This window comes from Pagrus pagrus (assembly GCF_965226575.1).
Source record: "Pagrus pagrus genome assembly, chromosome: 3".
NCBI lineage: Eukaryota > Metazoa > Chordata > Actinopteri > Spariformes > Sparidae > Pagrus > Pagrus pagrus.
In genome coordinates, this window is record NC_140187.1 from 35,649,440 (window position 1) to 35,664,729 (window position 15,290).

The following is a 15,290-nucleotide window of genomic DNA, read 5'->3' on the forward strand; positions in this document are numbered from 1 at the left end:
GCCGCGGGGTTGTAAAAGGTAGTGAAAGGTAGTATTTTAAATTAAGCCAAATTAAGGCCAGTAAAAAGTAGTAAAAAGTAGTAAACGTCATCTGACAATGTAATTTAACTTTAAATGTAACTTTCGTGCAGACCATTAAATTATTAAACTTTAGTGAATTTATTTCTATGTTGCGAGTAGGACCTGAGTGATAGGAATGATGTCACGTGCATTGGTCACGTGCACGCGCGTTGAATCTGAGTACCCGGCTGGCTAGCCGCCAAATCCTCTGTGCGAGTTCGCTAGTTTACCTGGGCAAATGCAAATTTTCGGACCTCTGGATGGAGGAACCAACGTTTAAAGACTGGCTTAGGCCAGTAGTTGGCAACAACCGAGAGGCTTACTGTAACGTCTGAAAGAAGAGTATACATATTACGTGGATGGGGGTGAAGGCGGTGAAATCACACATGGACTCGGCTAACCACCAGGCAAGGATGCGGGGTCGTAACTCGCAGCTAACGCTGTCGCTATTTTGCACCAGCAGCAGTGCTACATCGGCTACTGCGGCTACATCTACGCCCTCGTCCTCAACCTCCGCTGCTCCCTCAACCTCGCCTGCTCCTGGGCAATCCACTGCTGATACAACCAGCATTCAGACCTTCTGCACTACCACCGCTACTCTGCAGGCTGAGGTACTGTGGTGTTTGGATTTAGCAGTAAAGTTCTAGTTCTAATGTTGGTCTGCTTGTTTTGCTAACTAACGTCAGCCAATTAGCTTGCTGGCAGTCATTCATGACAAGTGAACAGATAGTTCTACTGTTAGCTGCGCGTCCGCAGGCTTGTCAAAGTGCCCGCGCAGGATAGCGTACTTCTTCTCAGGCTGTTGGTGCACTCTGCACTTCGTGAAAATAAAGACAGAGCGGGTGCCCCAGAAACAAGTTCAACAACGCAAACGCGAAAGGTCTGAGTGGAAAGCTAATTTGACAATGGAAGATCACGTTGACGCATTGAATACATTGTTTTTAATCTTGTCCTATTTAAATTACCGTGACCCTCGCAATGACCCTCTTCTCTCCCTCTCTCTCCTATCGCCCCGTAGCCTGCCCGCTCCGACTTTGCGTGTTCAAAAATAAAAAATAAAGGTGAAGACAACAGGCTAAATGCTATTAAATTCGGTTAGCAGCACACACATCAGTTATTCTGTTCATGCAGGATAGGTAGGCTAGTCCATTATTGTGGCAGTGAAAGTAGCAGTAGTTTCACAAAACTCGAGGGTTTGTCCCCATGATATTTGGCAGCACTTTTTTAAAACCTAATTGAAAATGAGTGAGTGTTGCACGACCATTCAAAGATATGCTTAATAAAAATGAATGCAAATGGGTGGAGGGTGTCCAAGTGTAAGCCTGGTGTAAATTGACCCATAGTCCTGTTCAAGCTCACTACATGCAGTGTGTGTGTGTGTGTGGTGGCCAGTTGTTGTGCCCAGTTGTTGTTGAACTTAAGTTATTTTTTCTTAAAGTCTAAGTCTTGTAATTATGCAATTGTTTTTGACATTAAGTAAAACCTATGGACCAAGGCCTGTTGTGACATCTTGATTAATTCAACTCCTATGGTCAGGGCTCTAAGCTGGCTGGTTTTGGAAAGATATTTCATTACCATACTTGTCACTTTACTTCACACTTTACGCTGCTATAGTTGTAGCATAAAGTCGTGCTGGTAGTAAAACATTTTGTGAAGGTAGTAAAAAGGTAGTAAAAAGGTAGTAAATTCATCTTAAGAATCTCTGTATACACCCTGATTGATGTCCTCTTTGTCCTTTATCCATGTCTGTTTTCAGTCAACATGACCCCAGTGAACCAGCTGGACCAGCAGTGAGCCAGATCCAGCTGGAAAAGACTGCACCCATACACACCTTTCTGCTGTGAGTAAACTATAAACAGAATTTACCAGCATTGATTTATAACAGCATTCATTCACACCTAACTGCACTGCACACTGCAAAAAGATAAATACTACAAAGCCCTTACTGATGCACCTGATGGTTTGTTACACAGAACCTTCTTCTTCTGCAAAGCCGTTCTTAGAAACTGTTTGGAAAAGGGCAGGCTCTTTCCAAAAGTACTTGGCATTTATTCAGATCAGGCCCAGTGCTAGCTGTTGTATTAGGGTGGGCTGGTAGTGATTACAGGTGGGCAACTTGGCTGATATAGCCCAGAGGTTAGAGAAGCTGACTAGTGGTCTGAAAATTGTCAGTCCGATTTTCCTGTCTCGATGGCACACAATTCTGGCAAAATGACAGCTGTCAAGTGTTGGGTTGTCATAGTCTAGATCAGATGTGAGATCCTGCCATTGTGTCCTAAGACCTCATCCATTTATGCCTGTTTGTTTGTGTTTTGATTGGTTAAATACAGATGAAAAAGTATTTTTTAAACTAATAGAACAATTTTAAGAAGGGGAATTGGGATTTAGTGAAGCAGTCTTTCTATGTTTGCTATCCTATGATTTGAGTCAGTGGCAGGCAGATTTATTTGAAATCGGCTTATGTATTTGTTTACCTAAAACAAAACAAAAAATCCTAAAATTCCAGATTTTAACATAATCTCCATAACATTATAATTGGAGCTTTGGTTTTTTAAATAAACTAACCTAAATTTACCTAAAAACCTTATCAAGCAAGACAAGGTCTGGGTTGGTTATGATAGGACACAGAGGGCTCTATCATTTCTTGTTTCAGACCAACGCAGTTGTCATTTTCATGCCCAGTGCCCACGTTGTGTAAATACTGAATGTACTTGCACCCACCTGTGCTCCCCTGGGCGTGTTGGTCTTAAAATGAGCTGTGGTCAGGCGCACTGATGGCAGATTGCTATCTTGAGGCAGCAGAAAGCGATAGCGCCACAGACCAACAAAAAGCTGGTCTGAAGTCAAAGGCATAGTCTGTTTACTGTTATTTAAAGAGTGCATTATTCTGACAGTATAATGCGCAGACACAGGCAAGATCAAATGTGCATATACTGATTTTATGATTTGAGAGACTACTTTCAGTTATTTTAAACATGTCCATGAACGCAGTAATGTACTGTAACAAATACTGTGGCACATTTAATCAACAAAACTAAAAGCCAGAGAGGAAACTCTCCAGAGAAAACAGAATTAAACTATTAGCTTTGAAAATAGATATTTTTTGACAAGATCTCAGGATTTATCAGGAAAAGACTGAAGGAGAAAAATAATTCCTTTGAGCTTTGAGGACAACAATGTAAACATCTGACCAGAGAAGACAGATGGTTTGAAAGAGGAGTTAAAGAATCCATCTATGTTAAAGGATAACTACCGTTTTTTACAACCTGGACCTTATTTCTAGCAAAATATATTATCATTTACTCACCCAGATAACTTTGGTGTCATTTGGCGTCGTTCGGACGAAATTAGATCCAGTGGAGCGCCGCATATATACATATAATGCGAGTGATCCGGGCACCGAAGCGCAGCCTCTATGAGCATCATCTGCCACGAAACTAGTTCATTTCACCAATATTTTGTTATGATACACTAGTGCTATTACCCTCTGAGTCCGGGCTTGTCTGTTGTCAACATCCGGGGTCTGTAGGTTGACCTACTACCTCTGACCTGGAAGATGTCATCTCTGAGCTACGCGCGCACCCGCGACAGCCGGCTTGTTTACCTGTAGCTGCTACTGCTAGTTTGACCCCGGATGTTGATAACAGACGAGCCAGGACTCAGAGGGGAATAGCACTAGCTTATCATGACAAAATATTGGTGAAATGAACTAGTTTCGTGGCAGATAATGCGTTATATAGAGGCTGTGTTTCGGTGCCCCGTCACTCGCATTATATGGATATACCGGCGCTACACTGGATCTAATTTCGTCCGAACAACTTCGAATGACAACAAAGTTATCTGGGTGAGTAAATGATCATATATTTTGCTAGAAATAAGGTCCAGGTTGTACAAAACGGTAGTTTTCCCTTAAAATGCAATGACCGTTTGAACGGAGGAGGTGGCCTACGACATCACTTATCACCCACCTACAATGCAGTACTGAGTTCCCTCCCCAGACAGCTTAACAACCATTCACACCTGGGCTCACCTAGCCCTAGCAACCCACATGAAGGCCGTTTGGGTCAATGACCCACAAGTGGCCCTAACGACTCTGAAAGTCAAAGCTCACATGTGTCTTTGAAGACTCTGTAAGGACACTCCCACACAGAGTTTGAGAGCCTGCAGCTCCCCTCCAGTTAGTTAGAACTGAAGAAGCCTCTTGGAAGAGAGGTGAAACATTTTCAAGAGACTTCCTTCTGCATAATATATTGTGTTGTATGTGTTGTCTTTTCTATTTGTATTTTATCTATTTATTTGTAGTCTCTTCTTTTTTGTATCTCTTCTATTTATTTACTAGGGACTACGGATGCAAATTAGCAGCCTTGCTATAATCCGGCATGTTTACAACGGTATTAAATATCGATGTTCATTAATGTGCATTGTCCCTATCCAAAAATAAAGCATGAAACAAAAACAAAACAAAAAAAAAACACGTCCAGCTGCCTATGATACAGCCCTTAGAACTTTTTTCAGTTGGAAAGTGTGTGTTTGTGCTGGTTTGTAAGTATGGTATGCTAGTGAAAGGTTGTTTTTTGGGGGAAATTGAGTGAAAATTTGATTTTTGTGGTAAAAATATTTGTTTAACTTAGACTCTAGTCTATAATGAAATAAAAATTATTGTATATTATATATATTATGTTTTATTAATATACTGTTAAAGGGACATTCGATAAGATTCAAAAAATGGTTCTTTTTAGCTATCCTAGCTGTTGTGCAATTTCGGCTTGCTTGACCATTCAGGAGAGATGAAGAAGACTCAGAGACACCGATGACTTAAGTTAAAGTAGTTTATACAAACTTGCAAGGAGAACAAAATAACAGCACATCTGTCTGCACAGAGCAATGCCATGATAATCCTGACAAGTCTTCCTTCCCAAATGTTCAGATTATATCTACAGCTCAGGAAGCATCCCTCCCATACATGGTTATCTGTTTCACAACAAGGAAGGGAACAGTTATTGCAGAGCTTCTCACCTCTGGTCAAGTGAGGAATAGCAGGAAAATGGGTAGCAGACAGTAAGTCTGCTACCATAGATAGATCAAAGGCCACCTAACGAGTTTACACAAACAATCAGTGCTTTGGCTTGGTTTGTAAGGAAATACCCAATATTTTCATACCTTTTGCAAGATACTGCACTATTGCACGCTTTTCATCTGCAGAAAGACCTTTCTTTTTCCACATGTTGCATGAGGCCTGCTTAATAATGTGGAACAATCTCCTAAGTTAGTTTCCCTTTAATTAGGCTCACCTGGCAAACTAATTACCAAACCTGTCTGAGATTTATGTCAGTTATCTAAACAGACAGGAGAAGCAGCACAATTGAAAACTTTCATTGAAAAGCTAAAAATCAAATGTTTGTTTAATTGAAATTGTATTTGCATAATAATTCGAAACATTTGTAAGAACTGGAAACGCCCCTGAAGGTCGGCTCTAAGTTTGTGCAAGGCTCGATTGCTAAAGAAAACAACATACCAGAGAGGCTGCAGCCTTGTTTAAAGGTATAGTTGGTAATGTTGGAGAGCTAGCAAGATTTGAAAGTGGCACCTCGTCTAAGCTCCGTCCCCTTCTCCCCCTCCCGTCAGTGCCCTGCCCCGCCCCCACAAACTTGAACGCGCATCAGACAGTCCGTCAGCAGGGCAGAGGAGAGCCATTAGCATTGGGCTAATACAAGCTACAAAAGTAGCTAAGTTGGCTAACGTTACATATTTCATGAAAATAACAAATCCCCCCGAAGCAAAACAAATAATTACCTGTCCAACAGAAAGACAGCAACCTCTGCATCACTTCTGGAAGTGCTACTTTAGCTGCATTTTCTCTGCCATTGTTCTCTCTTGCTAACTGTGCTAACTCTTCTTCTTCTGTTGTTTTATGGCTGTTGGCAAACAACTTTTAGGTGTGCATTACCGCCACCTTCTGACCTGGAGTGTGGATCTCCTGCTAACTCCATATGCTGTATATCCGGCAACGGTGACACGTGATGAGTGCGCGCAGGGAGGAGGGGGGAACAGAGTGGGGTGCGAGACATGAAGGCATCTGATTGGTTCTTTTAACTCGGGCCGAGAGGGAGGGATTGGTCAGAGTTTTTGCAGGCCTGCAGCTGCCACAGAGGTCTGATTTTTTTCGTTCCTTTTTCTGAACACATTATGTATGGACTACTCTCAGGATGGTAAAGGGAGCCTTGGAAAGGGAGCTTATAATCAGAGCAGAGCAGTGACACAGGCCTCCAATCTCCAACAATAAATACATATTCTTCATTATTACATTTAGATTAGATTAGATTAGATCAGATTAGATTAGATTAGATTAGATTCGATAGGCTTTATTTATCCCACAACAGGGAAATTCACTTGGTACATCAGCTCAAGATGCAACAAGCATAGGAAAAAGAATCAGACAAATATGCATACAGTTAAATAAAAGCTAAATAGAAAAAAATAAGATATTTATAAAAAACAATAAGATATTTACAAAAACAAACAAGCGAGTGGAAAGTGATTGTTCAGGTAGTGCATGAGTTAAACAGTCTGTGGGGGACAAACAGACTGTCTATGGCTGTGGGGATGCTCCTTCTTACACAGTGGGTATAAGAGTCTGCTGCTGAAAGAGCTGCTCAAGGCTTCCACAGTCTGGTGGAGGGGTGAGAGGTGTTGTCCATGATTGATTTCATCTTAGCTAACATCCTCCTCTCACCCACCACCTCTATGAAATCCAGCGGACAGTCCAGGACAGAGCTCGCCCTCCTGACCAGTTTGTTTAGTCTCTTCCTGTCCCTGTCTGTGCTGCTACCTCCCCAGCAGACCATTGCATAAAGGAGTGAAGGAGAACTTTTGGAGGTGACAATTCACGGTGTTGTGCGTGAAGTCCGATTTGTTGAGGGTGAAAAGAAAGGGAGCGAGCACCATACCCTGAGGGGCCACCGTACTGCATAATACCACATCTGAGACACAGTCCTTGAGTCTCACATTCTGTGGTCTGTTCCAGTTTTCCCCTAAGAAGTGCCAGCTGTATTGTATTGAAAGCACTGGAGAAGTCAAAAAACATGACCCTCACAGTGCGTCCAGTGTTCTCCAGGTTTGTAAGTGTTCTGTGCAGTAGGTAGATGACTGCATCATCCATCCCAATTCTGGGACGGTAAGCAAACTGAAGGGGTCCAGCGTCGTGCTCACTTAGGGATGGATGTGCCTAAGAATAATCCTCTCTCCATGGTCTTCATCAGTTGAGAAGTTAAGGCGACAGGGCGGAAGTGGCCAGGCTCCTTGGGGTGCACAGTCTTTGGAACTGGGACCACACAGGAAGTCTTCCACAGGACAGGGACTCTCTCCAGACTCATAACGGCAAAAAAAGTCATTACAAGTATTTGCCCAGTCCTGGTCTCCGATGTCTTGCTCTCTCCCTCCACCTTTTCCATGACCAGATATTTTCTTCAGTCCTCTCCAGACATCCCTGGTGTTGTTCTGCTCCAGTTTCCTCTTGTAGCTGTTTTTCCCCTTCCCTTTTCCTGCCTGAGCTCCTTCTAGACTCTCCTCAGTTCCTCTTTGTCCCTTATCTGAAAACCCTCTTCTTTTCATCCAGTAGGGTTTTGATCCCAGAGTTCAACCAGGGTTTGTTGTTGGGAAAACACTGTACCTTCCTAGAAGGCACAGTGATCTCCACACAGAAATGTATGTAGTCTGGGAAGCAGTCTGTCAGACTGTTGATGTCCTCCCCATGTGGGTTAGGGTTAGGGTGCTTCCCAGTGTGTGGTATTAAAGCAGTCCCTTAGCCTTTCACTGGCCTCCTCAGACCAAACCTTCACTGACTTTTTCTGTGGCGGATTTTTATTCACCACAGGTATGTAGTCAGGTGGCAGATGGACCAGGTTGTGATCTGAGTGACCAAGCCGGGGAGGGGGGAGGATGTGTATGCTTCCTTCAAGTTGCATACAGTAAATCCAAGGTTTTATTGTCCCTGGTGTGACATTTCACATACTAGGAAGGAAGGGAGAGTAAAGGACAGGGGAGCGTGTTTAAAGTCACCAGAGATGAGGAGGAGGGACTGGGGGTGCTGAGGCTGTAGTCGAGAACCCTCTGCTTCTCAACTACAGGCTCAACCCTCTGGTTCTCAACTACAGGCTCTGGAGTCTGGAGAAAGTCCATTCAGCCACGTCTCCATGAAGCACATGAGGCTACACTCACAATACTCCCTCTGCAGCCGGGTCAGGGAGAGAGGGTTATGAGACAGTATGCAGATTGCAAATGTTACAAACTGACCATCCATGGTTCACACTAAACACACTAAAAACACTAGAAAGACAAAGTAAAAGACAGAGCTGCTGTAACTGGCTGCCGATCTTGCGGCGCCATCTTGGATTTCTCAAGCACCTCACTTAAACATCTTGAACCACTACTCTCTCCACTCCCACAGCCTGAGCATAAATATTATTAAACACCATCTTTATATTTTCATACACTGCTCTTACTTTTAACAGATGGCCTACAGACTAAGGAATAAAGTTTCTGGAAAAAAAGAATTCCAACCCCACAACTGTTACTTGGTGTCCAACAAAGGTGAACAAAGGTGTCCTGTATTACCACACCTCACTCAACAACCACGCTCACTTTATCAACGCTGTCCAGAGAAATGATGACTCTATTATTCATTCTAAATGCGGACTTTACACAGTCATAACCAACCATTTCTCCAATTGCTAAACTGCAATCTTCCATGAAGTAATTAACAGTCGGACAGAGTTTAACTCTGTGTCGGCATGTGAGTTTCTCCAGCCCTATACCTCCAACTCCATGAGTCGGCATGACTTCCAGCCAGGGCCAGTCATCACCACTCCAGAGCCATTTTAAACTACAGCACAAAATACCACTACAGTAATAAGTCTAACAAACAAACAAACATACAAAAGATAGACACACACTCACGTTGAAATTAGCATGCACTCTCGCCGTCCTCCACTCCCAGCATGCACAGAGAGAGAGCGAGAGAGACCAGTGCCTCGACCAGTTCAGCTGTTGGTGGGGGCACAACTCCAGAAAGAAGTCCAAGAGCTCGTTGGTCGACTGGCCTGAGCATTCTCCCTTTTGGGAGCCCCCCTGCAGAGCTCAAGCGTTTACCAAAGATAATATGCTGCAGCTGAGGGATGTACCAAAGCATTTCCACGTCAGTGGTGGCATCATTCTCTCATTATATTCCTCAGGCAAACAAACAATAAGATATGTTTTCACACATACCACTTACGAAACTTTGCCTTTCTGGTTGACATGCACTGGCCGGTGGTTGTGGTGATTTTAGTCTAGTGCAGCGAGGAGGATCCTTGCTTCATACACAGGAGGAGAGAAGGCAAACCACTTGCCAGCATACTTCAGAACATGATTTTGAAAGCACTCCAGAGCTGCTGCTGTTCTGTAGTGCAAAGAAAAAAATTCAGGATTCATAACTTTTTTTTACTTCAGCCTGTTGCACAACCCAGTCATACATATATACAAACATCATATTTATAATATTGCTATAACATTCACCTATTGTAAATACTAAAAACTGACACATGGGTCATTCCAGAATTGGAGGACATTTGGGCTTCGGATTTTTCAAAAAATTAACCTTCTATTTGACAATTTTCTGTTACATATTCATCAATAATAGGTATTAAACTATAAAAAGCTTTATTGGCTCATCTCAGGCATAAAAGGATTTTTTTTAATTACATTTTTTATTACATGTTTTGATTTGATATTTGCTAAATCTGGTGCAACCCTGTTACCAACACTCAGGAACCTGAAAAAGTACATAAATGCATTTTTTTAAATATAATTCCTTTACCATTAGGTTAAGGAAGTTACATTCTCTCTGAATAACCATTTGACTTCAGATTTGAGTTGATTTAAATTAATTTAAGCAACTTTAAAAATCTATTTTACCTGACTTTCCAAAAATAGCATGTTTCACTTTACTAATTTCAGCATTTATTTTCAAATATTTGCTATAAGACTTCATGCATATCATTACTTAAGCTGCTTAAAGGACAAAAGGTCAAACCCTTGTGAGCTCAGAATGTCATTTATGATTATTTTTGATTAAAATTATATGATAACAGGGTTGAAATTAGAGTAACAGGGTTGCATTAAGTAAGATGGTTGAATAGCTATGTTAATATATTTATTAGAGAAAATTGTGCAAATGTGACAAAGAAATATCCACCACAGAAATATCCTTGGAATAATTTTTGTGTTTATTGAATAATTTTTATAATTGTATGTCTACACTATAATTCAAATAACAATAGATAAAACAAATAATTGCTACTTTTGCAAAAATATTTGTAAACACTCTGTGCAAAATTCGCCACTTTTTCTCAAAAAACAAAAACAAAAATCAAGTGCAAAACTCTTTAAACTCTGTGAATGTGTTGTAAACATTGGTTAAGAGGTACAACTGTCATGGTAGAGAACTTCCCACAGCAAGTCCAAGTCCAAAAGGGAACATGAAAAACAAACATCTAGCTTCTCAACATTAACACTTGGCTGTAACTTCTTCCCTGTTGCTCTGTCCTCTGGCAGCGTCTCTGCCTGGCTGCAGTAGCAGTACAGCCTACACACTGAGCGTGTCACTGTTGGGGTAACAGATGATCGTTACCCTAACAACTTACTGTAAGTAAAAGTTCATATTTTGTTCACAATCTGCTAAAACATGAACTTAACTGACAGCAAACAATCAAGAATCCATTGTGGTCTGCCTCTCAACATCGCAACCGCAAGTTGCGCCCGCGGTTGGCAGCCAGGCAGTGTGAGCCTGTGAGCCTGAGCTCAGGGCAAAGGAAAAGTTACAGACGAATCTTTTCTACACTTGCGGATCGCGGCACGCATTTGCAGATCTGCCGCGGCAGAAGTGTAGCAAAAGTCACGTGTAAAAAGACAGCCAATCGAGAGCTCCTGCCTGAGTTGTAACTGATGACAGACATTTACAGATGTACGCATTTACAGAATACAAAATACAGACATATGGATTTTTTTACACACACACACAGATCTGAATACACACACACAGATCTGAACATACACACACACAGATCTGAACACGCACACACAGATCTGACTACACACACACAAATGATAAAGCACGCACACACAGATCTGACTATACACACAGATTGAGATACACATTTGCAAATAGTTTTGCAACAATTATAACTCCATAAATGATGCCTCACCGTGGGTTTTTATCCGAACACTTGGGATGACTAAAAGGTTGGAGCCGGAGGATGGTAATGTAAAAGCAAATCAGAAAGATAAGAAGGCCCAAGACCGTTAAGACACTTAAAAACTAATAAAAGAACCTTAAAATCGATCCTGAAACGCACGGGGAGCCAATGCAGCGATTTTAAAACAGGTGTAATGTGCTCCTGCCTTCTGGTCCCTGTGAGCACACGTGCGGCTGAATCTTGAAGTACAGTAGTAGCCACTCAAAATGTCCCCTGTTTCCATGATGGGACCTTGGCTGGCCCTTGGCTGGTCCTTGACTGGTCCTTGGCTGGTAGCCTACAGGTCCATGGGGGTAATGTAATCCCCCGCGATGACGTCATCAGTGAGGCTCCGCCCCTAAGCAGCCTGAGTGAAAACCAGCTGCAATGCCTCTTTCGTCCATGGGGAGGAGCAGTGATTTTAATGCTCTGCTCTCAGTAGTCTAAACCAGGGGCCGATAATCAGATGGACAATAAGTATTTCACTTTGATGTGACCAAGAATAAACTATTTTCATTTCTTTGTTGTCCTTGTACCGAGAGAATATCAGAATTTTATCTCAAAAACTGAATTTTTGAGAACATTTTGAATTCTGCTCTCATGGGAACAACTGGAGTCAATGCAATAATGACATAGCTAAACACCAGTTATTCACTTATGGAGCAAATCCATCATTTTTAAAATTACCAACATCTCCATGCTGCAATATGCGTATTTTCAGATTTTTGTCTTGATAACTGAATTTTTCACAGTGGTTTCAAATCTGCCTGCACAACAGTGAATGGCTTAATCAATTTGTGAAGCCACTGTTGTATTGCCACTTGCCAATTAGCTCAGAGTGATAGATGACAGTCTTTGGTTCCAGAAGTTGTGGGTTCAAGCCTCAAGTGGCCCAAACTGAACATTGATGTCAACTGTCTTGTCTTCCTATTCTCCTGTTTGTTGCTCTAAATTGCCTAAATTTGCAAAAAATAGCCTGGACCTGACCCATCGCTGCGCAGCAGCTATAATTTCTTTTTGATTTTTGTGCGTATTATGGAGCCGGTTTGGTCCATGTTTTTAAGTTTTTATTTCCCCTGGAGTTTCCACTAATCTCGCTCTCAGAAATTGTTTGTGTATCTTTTTTACATAACATTGGTCATTGCTAATGACATACACATTAATTAATCTAGCATACTTTCATTAAATACATCAATTCAAGCTTAAATTTAAGAGTCTATAATTAGGCCATTCTGAGCCTGATCTAGTTATACCTTAGATTTTCTAATGAAGTTAATACCTTTTTAAAAAATGTCACCTGGGGTAAAACTCCCCCTGCAACTTTTTGCATTTGTATAGCTAACAGCATTTTAAAATTGGGAAATTGTTTGACTTATTCATTTTGCAACGGGGGTCTTACAGGGTTATAATCACTTTTCCAGAGTAATTTGCCCAACACTGTGGCTGCTGATGAAATGGTAACAGGAGATAGCCTAGCTCAGTAGAAGTTCAGGACCACAGCCTTCCAATAACCTCCCCCGCCAGCTGCATTTCGGCTCTCTGATTTGTGTGACAATGGGAGACTAAATGCCCACTCAGTGCAAACAAAAGGTTGAGCAATTATAATGCTAACTCAGCTTGCTTACTAGTTACAGTACTTTCAACTTGTAGTACAGCACACCACACATCACACATCCTAACACACATAAAATCCTGTTTAGTAGATAAACACATGAGCATCAGCAACATCCCTAACTGATAATGCTAATTCCCTGGCCTAAGTCATAAGGCATGCACTGAATACCTGCACAGCTGCAAACATCTTCCAAAATTCTTTTCATCACCTGGAATTTTTCCTCTTTAAATGGAGATTTACAATGATTACATTGTGATCAAATAGGCTATTTGACAGGAGGTATTACTAGCATTCATTTCCGAATAAAACATTGGCCATCGCATAGGCCTGTTATAATTTCATGGCTCAAATCAAATGATGATTATGTATGTAATTGCGGTTTAATGAATTTTGACTGACCACCAGAGGTGCTTTAAGTGCCGCCTCTGGCGGTCAGTGGAAATTCAGATAACATCAGAATGACTGTGGGCGATGAGAATTTTGTGAGAGAAGCGCCATCTCCTGGTCAAACCGTGTATGTCAATGAATGGGAGGGGTTACAGTAAAACATTGACACTCCCATGAGAAAGAGGGGGGCAACTCCAGCGGCTGGGATTTGAAGGGGATTTGCAGGGAAGTTGGCTGGAAAACGTAGGCCATTCGGCTGGCTTTCAGCTGGAAGGGGACATTTTGAACGGCTACTACTGTACCTGGAGTTTGGAAGTGCTTTTCATTGGAAGACCAGAAAGCTACAGTAATCTATACGACATGAGATAAAAGCATGCATCAGCACCTCCGTGTTTGAGCGAGAGAGAAACGGGCGGATTCTGGCTATGTTCTTGAGATGATAAAACCCTATCTTTGTAATATTTTTAATATGAGGAATAAAATCGAGCTCAGAATCAAAGATGACGCCCAGGTTCTTGACACATTGTGAAGGTTTAAAGTCTTGTCGTTTTGGTAAAGTTTCTCTCTCTTGGCTTCAGGACCAATAATTAAAACTTCTGTTTTGTCCTGGTTGAGCTGCAGGAAATTCTCTGCCATCCATGATTTTATATCTAAAATGCAGTTTAGAAGAATATCAACTGGGCTCGTGTCTTCAGGAGACACGGCGATATAAAGCTGTGTGTCATCAGCATAACTATGAAAATTTACACCGTGTCTCCTGATGACGTCGCCAAGCGGAAGCATATATAGATTAAAAAGTATTGGGCCTAAAATTGATCCTTGGGGCACCCCACAGTTTATTTCATAGGTTCTTGAGGAACATGCATCCAAACTTACAAAAAAGTGTCGGTCATTAAGGTAGGAGTTGAACCAGTTTAAAACAGTGCCAGAGGCCCACCAGGTTTTTAAGTCTGTTTATCAAGGTGTGGTGATCAACTGTATCGAAGGCAGCGCTAAGATCCAGTAGCACCAGGACTGAAAGTTTCTGAGAGTCCATGCTACACCTGATGTCATTAACAATTTTCAACAGGGCTGTCTCGGTGCTGTGGTTCGTCCTAAAACCTGACTGATACTTCTCTAAAATATTATTACTATTTAAAAATTCATTGAGTTGAATAAAAAACAGTTTTTCTAAAATTTTGCTTAAAAAAGGTAAGTTGGATACAGGCCTGTAGTTGTTAAGAGTGTTGGGATCTAAGTTACTCTTCTTCAGAAAGGGCCTCACCACTGCTGTTTTAAAGGCAGCAGGGAAGACACCAGTCTGAAGAGAGCAATTCACAATGCTTAACAACTCATCCTCAAAAAATCCATAAAATGTTTTAAAAAGTGATGTGGGAATGGGATCTAAAAGGCAGGTTGTTGGGTTAACTTGGGAGAAAACTCTACCAAGCATCCCTGCGTCAACCAGGACAAATTGCTCCAATGTTTCCTTAGGGAAAAAGAACGGTTCAGAAGTGTCGCACACTGTCTTCTGTTTGGATAAAAGATTGGATCTGATAAAATCGATTTTACTTCTGAAGTGGTCTGCAAGTCCTCACATTGAGAGACTGTTGGGATACCAGAGGACTGTTTAAAATCAGGGTTGGTTAAGAGGTCAATAGTGGAAAAAAAAATTTTGGGGTTGTTTTTGTGGTCTGTAATGAGTTTTGAAAAGTGGGATATTCTTGCCTTTTTGACAGTGTTATTGTAGATTTTGAGTTGTTCACGGAGTATTTCCAGATGGATTGTCTGCTTAGTGCTTCTCCATTTACTTTCTGCACTCCTGCATTTTCTTTTCAGTTGTTTTATTTTGTCGTTTCTCCACGGGGGTGTGAGTTTATGTTTGATTGTTTTAATTACTAGTGGAGCTACTGAGTCAAGGCTTGACTTCAGTATACTGTTAAAATTATCCACAATAAAATCACAGGGTGCAGGTACAG

At 41.6% G+C, this 15,290-nt stretch overlaps 1 protein-coding gene across 8 annotated transcripts in view; it reads left to right on the plus strand.

The window, feature by feature from the left end:
* Positions 1–15,290, plus strand: part of plekha6 (pleckstrin homology domain containing, family A member 6) — a 312,790-nt gene that overhangs the window by 59,598 nt on the left and 237,902 nt on the right. For 5 of the 8 annotated variants that reach the window (XM_084348674.1, XM_084348670.1, XM_084348667.1 and 2 more), the window contains exon 2: positions 1,817–1,900. The exons of 2 other annotated variants lie outside the window; for them this stretch is intronic. In XM_084348674.1, coding sequence (XP_084204800.1) covers positions 1,817–1,900 — 84 coding nt within the window. Of the gene's footprint in view, positions 1–1,815; positions 1,901–15,290 lie in introns of those variants that run through there. One more of the 8 variants, XM_084348675.1, reaches the window with a different exon arrangement.